Here is a 7,891-nt window from a genome sequence, read left to right as displayed (position 1 = left end):
TTTCTTTTTTTTCTGTGGCATTGGTGGAAGCATTTTTTCATATACATTTTTAAAAAAAGTTTTAATAAAGCGTAATAAGCCATGAACCAAACTAACAGCTAAACAAGGTGAATCACAAGATTACAAACTTTGATTTGCAGTAAAGAAAGTATTTGAAAATCAGAGAAAAACACAAAGGTGTAATTCAAGGCTTTAATGAGGGAATAAATTAAAACGGTGGATAAATGTGAAATATTAATTTCAGATTATGCATATAGAAACAGTTGTTTGTTTACGTTTATTGAAAAGTATGCATATGTACATGTAAGTAAAGTATGGAGGTTGACTCGATTCGCTTGTTTTGATTCTCTGATTGGTCAAGATTTCTTTGCAGAATCATGAGTGATGTTTTTCACCAGAAATTTCGCTGTTAAGTGATTATTTCAAATAAATAGATAGATAAATAAATAAATAAGTTGCAATAATGTGGTCTGATGGCTTTAATAAAAACATATACCATCGATTAACAACCTAATAGCTTATAGTATAAGTTTGTCTGCAAAGTCGGCATGAAACGGCTTTTTGGTTTTTCTTCCCTATTGTGACACATATTCTGTAGCTTCTAAACTGCTTCTTGAACAAGAAAAAATGTAGGGCGGGACTTGATTTTATCCATTGGGAATCGATTGGATGGTTGGATCATTGGATCATTGTGGTTTGCTATTGCTGTGATGTCATGTGAGTGACAGGTTGTCCCGCCCTCACGCCAGTAAACGCATCATCAGAGAAGAGATGTCACAGCAAGAGAGAGGGAAAGTTATTTTGATTAGAGATTACGAGAGCACATGTAAAAAAAATAAAAAAAATAAAAAACAATTGCTAATTGTTTGAACTTGTTTATCCATCTTGTCCCAATTGCTAGGAACTGTTTTTTTTTTTGCGGAAGCTTTGCGTTTAGTTAGATAATAATATCTTTCAGCTCAAATCAACACTTTGTTTTCAATTATTTTCTTATGTGGCAAGCAGCCATGTGATAAGCGTGAGCGTGAAATACCGTAAATTAAGCCCTGCTTTATGTCTAGGTCCTGATTACCCTGTCCTGATCACCGGCTGGATGCATAATACACATACTGTATAAACTTTTAATGGGGAAGACTGAGTGTTTTTTATTATGCATATCAAAAACAACACTAAAAACTTTGGGAAGTTTTCTTTGTGTTCCATTCAGGTCGTAAGATTATGTAGCATGGCCTTGAAGATCTGCTTCACTGTCCCAAATACATATTTGGATTCAGAGACTAAATTCAGCTCATTTATTTTATTTTGCAAATCGAGTGTGGGCTCTGCAAAGACGTGTTTGCTTGTCTTCTTACAGCTACCCTATGCTGCCAGACTCTTACACAACTACTAATTAGATTTTGTTGTTTAAAAAGTAGGTCTTAAATTTCCCAAACTTTCCATTCCTGCATTAACCAGACTATGTGTCTGAAGTGTTTTTCTAAATTTCGCCAGGGCTACTTTTTTAGTTATTTAAATGAAAGGTGTTCTTAGACAGTTTAACGCTTTGGGAAATATGTTAATTCCCCTGGAATAACATTTCCATATTTGTAGATGAATGATTTCAATTTCTCTGCAAGTCAAAGCAATGCAATCAAGAGTTTGAGGCTCTGCCAGAGCATGACCTTGCGGGTAGATTCTTAAGGAAAAGTGAAGGCTATTAATCCATAAAAAATTATTTACACACTTCATTTGGAGACCACATCAATTATTAAATGCAGCATCTTCCTGCAATTAACAGAAATTAATCTCCGTCTCTGTTTGAGTTTAGAGTCTGCCTCTTATCTTGTAAAATACACATATTAAGATCCCCCCCCCCCCCCCCCCATTTTCTATTCCACCATTTATAAAGTGCTGTCTTGATAAAAAATAAAAAAGCCAATTAACATCAAAGAAGCTGAACCTGCAGTAACAGTATTAAACTCAGTCCAGTATTAATCCTCAATCCCATTGTATTGTGTTCAGAAACATCACAATTCCTAATGCAATCATGCCTGTGAATATTAATTTATTGAAAAGGATTTGAAGGGTGTCAAATGGACCTTAAGGGAGACTGTTAAGGGAAATTATCCAACCGTATCCACATACATCTGCCAAAGCGCCAATTAATCTCATATTCTAAACTGTACATCAAAAAATCTGCCTTTGCATTTGAATACAAATTTCCTCTGTATAAATGATCTGTAGTTTCGTGTATATTTGCATTATAATCTGTAAAAATCCTACAAGTCAATTCCACATGTTTGCAGACACAAAAGAAGTTTTGAAATGCCTGGTTATCATAAAGCCCATTCCATTAGAAAACCCTAATTTAATTTTCATAATTTTCAATGCTGTGTCCCAATGAAGTCTGTCAAGATAAAAATCTGTTTATCTGTATAAAGCACCATCGGTTTTTCTCTAACAGCAATGAGTCAGTTGGCACACACAGCTCAGCGGTTTTATTTTTAAAGAGCAGTGGAAAACCAACAGCATTACACTGAAGAAAGAGGAGTCAAGGAGGCAAAAGGGATACAGTTACCAGGATCCTGACATTTGCAAAGCTTTTTAATTTGCAGCCCGAATGCAATGTCCTGACACATACGAAAAAAGTCATACCAAAAAACAAACAAAACAAAAAATGTAGCATACAGTAGAATTTTCAATTGTATTGTAGCTCAAACTGAACTCTTAATATCTGTTTTCCCCTCAGGGCAAAACAAAGCAAAACATGGGAAATATATATATAGGGGAAAACATAGGAAATAGGATAAATAAATACAAAATAATTCACAGAATAATTTACAGCTCTCAGCTTAGATTTGCCTCATTTGTCTCAAAGTTATTTGTTCAAAATGAACTACAACGAAAAATATTCTTTTGAAATAAACTCTGGTTTAAGAAGATATGAAATTTAGCAGCAAAACATGTAAAAGCATTGGCATGAGAAGTAGCTGAATCATAGCGATGGCAGATATGGCAAACCAGCCATTTATCAAGCACATACATATATAGTTGAACTGGTGCCAGTGGAATCAGGGGAGGAATGTGAACTCACACACCATCACGTATGCAAAGAAACCTCCACACAACAACATTCGCACACCCTCTCACACACAGCATACATTTCCAAACATACACGGCAGTCAGACACAACACATACCTATTCATAATATTTGCTCTGCACACACACACACACACACACGGGGATCATTAGCAAAAAAGACAATGACCAAAGAAATATAAAGCATCACTGCTATCAGCCCTTAGTCCCAAAGTATCACCCTGCTGAATGTTCAGACATTTAGGGTGCAGTAGATCAGTGTACACCAACAAATAATCATTTGTTCTTTTATACAAAGAAAAGTGCTGAACCAAGTCAGAAAGAGCACCTCCAGTGAAATCAGGAGGTTTGTGTCATCTGACACAGTCACTGAAGTCCAAAGTTTTTTTTTTTTTTTTTTTTTTTTTGATGACGCAAAGAGTCTTATCATATTAAAAAAAGACCATTTGTCCTAATACATATCAAAAGTTCCTGTAATAAACATTTTGCTATCTTAAAGCCTATTGGCAACCAGTCCAAGATGGGAAAATTGAGAGCTTTCCCACATCCATGACAGGTGTTCTGTATTCACAGAGCTTTTCTGTATCAAAGCATAGCCGGAAATCTCCCCAATGGCCCTGCACTGGGGGGGGGGGGGGGGGGGGGGGGGGGGGATCTGTAACTAGAAGCCGTAATGTTCAATCGGAGAAACTTGTGTCAGCTCGTTTCATACACATTGCCCCTGGCAAGGATTTCCACAAGAGTATTTTGTGTCTTTCAGCTTTGTTCTGCAGAAGTATAGCTGTGTAGGCATCAGGTAGACCAATCAGCATGGAAAAGCTGTACGTAAAGATTATGAATGGTGCACCTTTGAAATCCTTAGAGAAATACACATTTGCAGTACCCCCAAGGCCTTGTGTTCTTAGAAAGGAAAGATAACGGGGAGAAAATGCAATAACCTTCGTATTGAACTCCATGTGCTGTGCCCTGTCCTCGCAGGTGTTCGGTGGTCTACATAAATTCTTTTGTTTTAAGCCTTGATTTGTCAATGTCTGTGAATATTTTTGGATTAGCCCCATTTCTAGCACGAATCCAGGAATTCAAAGCCTGGGGCGGTCACCTGGACAAAATAGAGTCATTTGAGTCGCATGGTGTCCCGGGCAGCACAAAAAGCCCTTCGTTTACATCACAACAGCACCGTTATTGTGCTTCTTTTAGTCCATGTTCTGAATAGCTGGATAGTTGTTGTCTGAGGAGGCAATCCACCTCAGGAGCTTCAGAAGAATGTGCCTTTGGTGTTCTTGCAGAGAATCTTTTTGAAGGCTCTGCGGAAATCTTTGTTGAAGATGGTGTAGATGACCGGGTTGAGGCAGCTGTTGCAGTAGCCGATCCAGAAGAAGAATTTAAAGAGTGGGTCTGGCAGGGCACATGTCTCTGGGCACACGGCCTGCAGGCTGTACGAGAAGAAGAAGGGGAACCAGCAGACGACAAAGACGCCAATTACCACCGCCAACACAAAAGTGAAGCGTTTCTCTCGGTTCACCATCGCTTTGCGCCGTGCTGAGCTGGGCGTTCCTTCCTGCTTTGTCTTCCGGGTCACCAGCTTGGCGCCTTTGGCGGTGGCGATCATGTCTCTGTATTTCTGGATAGTGGCGGGGGAATGGATGCCACTAGGCGTCACGCTCGGAGTGCAAGGGACCTCTAACCCCCTCCCACCTTGCTCTGTGTCCGAGTCAGAGCTCATGCTCTCTACGTTATTGTTGTCAGGCGGTTTCTTGGTCTTCTTCACTTTTTTCCCCTGTTTAGGTTTCTTAGGAGCCATTTCAGATGAATTTGAAGGAGACGGGGAGGGACACGGTGTGGTTGGCGTCAGGGCTGTTGAAGGGGCTTGCAAAAGGTTGTTGGCAATCGGGGTGCTCGCCGCCTGCTGGACGGACTCCACTTGGGACACAGCCAGAGTTGGAGGCCTAGGGTTTTTATGCAGGGTAGCAGGCGTTTCATCTCCTCTTCCGTTTTGCAGACCCTCCTTGTGCTGAGACGCTGCGGCATTGGCTGGGACCTCTTTGCGGGGCTCCCCTGGTGGACACCGCGTGCGCTGCTTGGCAATCTGGTAGATCCTTATGTAGACTAAGATCATAATCAGACAAGGAGCAAAGAAGGAACCGATAGTAGAGTACAGGATGTACCAACGCTCATCATTGAGCTGACACTGTGGCAGCCCATCTGAATCAGCACCTCCTTTCTTGTTCATGGAGAGTAACGGTGGAAAGGAGATGACTGCTGATATCAGCCACACCACCAAAATTGCACATTTGATGCGTTTGTGCGTCCGCTTTGCGCCGTACGTGACGGCGCGTGAGATAGACAAGTAGCGGTCTAGACTGATGGCGCACAGGTGTACTATAGAGGAAGTGCAGAACAACACATCTAACGCCAGGTAAATCTCACACCATACGGTACGGAAATACCAGTATCCCATCAGTTCATTGGCCAGCGAAAATGGGATGATGAGGGTGGCTACCAAGATGTCTGCAGCCGCAAGTGAGACCAAGAAGAGATTCTGGGGTCCTCTAAGTGAGCGGCTGGTTAAAACAGCGATGATGACAAAAATATTGCCCACAATTGTAAAAAGAATCATCAATGTGATGGCTGTTGCAAAGATTGCTGTGGCTTCTGGAGAGTATGGGGCAAGCTTTATCATACTCTGGTTACAAGTGGGTGAAGACGTGCCTCCGGTGATGTTGATGTTGTGGCCAGGCAGACCTGTGCCTGCAAAGCACGCGCTCTCCATGACTGCCAATGCCCTGCCACTAGATGTGTATGTGGACTAATGTTCTCTCTCTAATCCAAATGTAGGTAAAATAATTTGAACAATTTCGTTCAGCTGTTTTTATCCCCTTCTAAGAACTTAGTGAAAGATATTTTGTTAAATATTAAATTAAATAAACTCTTAACGTATAAACCCCCTTACGTATAAACGAATGAATACATCTCTAACTGCAGTAAATATATGGCAGCCATTGTTATGTCACATCTCATCGAGTGTTGGTATTTTATTATTTAGCGTCACATTAAAAAATGGAATAAACGTATTCTGAGTTTTGGAACAGTTATGGAAACATGCGAATTGATTTAAAGGATAACCATAAAATAAATTAAATGTCAGATTAAATCTAATTAGTTATTATTTGCGGTTGTAATTAACTATAATTTACAAAAAAAATTAAATAAAACCCACCTAGAACCAATGCAAAAATACTAGTGAGACAGATTAATTGGCAATATAAAAAAAAGATGCGCAATATTGTGCTTCTGTAAATTATTTGGGAAAACAGTAATTCAACACAAATATTCAAGTTAAGAATAAAAAAATGGTATAAATTCATAAGTTCTTACAAAACAAATATATTGGAATGCTTAAATGTAGGTTACCCAGATGCACAACCCTCCACGGAGCGCGAGGCTTTAAATATAAATCTCCAGAGAGCGAGCAGCAGCGCGCGGCGATGTGCCAGATTCCCCTCACAGTTTTCACAAGTTTGCAAAAAGAATGTAAGCGCAACAACTACCATGATAAATGATGGAGTCTGATGTAGTTGTGTCGTTGTTACATTCCTGAGTGTAGAAAGTCGGCATAGGCTTATAAAGAATCGGAGGCACGCCAAAATGTGTCGGGTATGTCCAAAGCACTAAAAAGAAGTATGCCTGAAAACAGCTTGTCGTCCGTCTCCCTCCGTGTTTCTCCCGTTTTAGTCACAGTATCTCATTCAGCAAGTTAAATGCCTCCTACGTGCCTCGCGCATTACCTCAGTGACAGTTTTAAGTATCGCGCGAGCCGCACTGGCTTCATATCTACGCAGCGGTTCTCCTCAGGACCCCAGTATAAGTGATGTCAGGACGGGCGTCATGAGGCAACTCTTCCCTCCCACATAAAAGCCTGACCTATCATAAAACTCTATTGTAGAGCATAAAACAAATACAGCCGTGTAGTGGGTGCAATTAAAATAATACATTTTGGAGAGGTCAACAATCCAAACAGCTTGTAGTAGGCTATACAAAATGGATAAAGGTAATGATTTTGACTAATGATATTTACATAATGGAGAGTATACAGGATTAATGTTGCTATATATTCATTTGAGAAGTTAACACTAACTCGACCAACCGCAAACAGACTATACTGTAAAGGATCATGTAGGCTGTGGAAAATTAAAGGTTGTTTTGCAGAAGCACATCATGTTGTTGACTGCATCCAACAAAAAAAGCAACAAATTAAAAAGTAAGTTGACTGTAAAAGCAACAGAGACCTGTCTGAAACGTTTAAAACTTTAATCACAGACTGCGCTCTCGTGCGTAAAAGGACTCGTGACAATCGAGCGCTTCCTCCGCACCGTATTCGCGCTTCATTTCACAAAGATCAAGTGGTTTAATGCTCTCTTCAGATGATAAAGTGCAACATATATAACCAATTGCAATTTAGAAGCCCTTCAAGCGTATCCATTAGGATCGGTGATTTTTTGTTGTTTCCTGAATCACCTGTATTACCGTCGTGATTTTTAGCAAAGAACACAGGACGGTTGTGTCAAAAGGGTCGAATGAGTTGCTGTATTTCCAGCATGCAAAAATATATTAAATAAATATTTGCACGAAGCAGCATTTCGCACAGAGAGCTCTTCAGCTCTCAACTATGTTTTAGAGAAATAGTTGTCTGTTTTGATAGATAGATAGACAGACAGATAGATAGATAGATAGATAGATAGATAGATAGATAGATAGATAGATAGATAGATAGATAGATAGATAGATAGATAGATAGATAGATAGATAGATAGA

The 7,891-nt window shown here is 39.8% G+C and overlaps 1 protein-coding gene across 1 annotated transcript; it reads right to left on the bottom strand.

The window, feature by feature from the left end:
- Nucleotides 1-924: 924 nt before the first annotated feature.
- adra2b (adrenoceptor alpha 2B) lies at nt 925-6,928 on the bottom strand. The gene has a single exon (XM_079897130.1). The coding sequence runs from the start codon at nt 5,847-5,849 to the stop codon at nt 4,335-4,337; it is 1,515 nt and encodes a 504-aa protein (XP_079753256.1). The 5' UTR covers nt 5,850-6,928; the 3' UTR covers nt 925-4,334.
- Between the last annotated feature and the right edge of the window lie 963 nt (nt 6,929-7,891).

The sequence above is a fragment of the Squalius cephalus genome (genome assembly GCF_949319135.1).
Source record: "Squalius cephalus genome assembly, chromosome: 16".
NCBI classification, from domain to species: domain Eukaryota; kingdom Metazoa; phylum Chordata; class Actinopteri; order Cypriniformes; family Leuciscidae; genus Squalius; species Squalius cephalus.
The sequence above is the reverse complement of the archived record's forward strand: the minus strand, read 5'-3'. Positions and strand labels throughout refer to the sequence as shown.

Excerpts from the sequence above, each read along its gene's own strand:
- adra2b (XM_079897130.1), bottom strand. The coding sequence starts at position 5,849 with ATGGAGAGCGCGTGCTTTGCAGGCACAGGTCTGCCTGGCCACAACATC.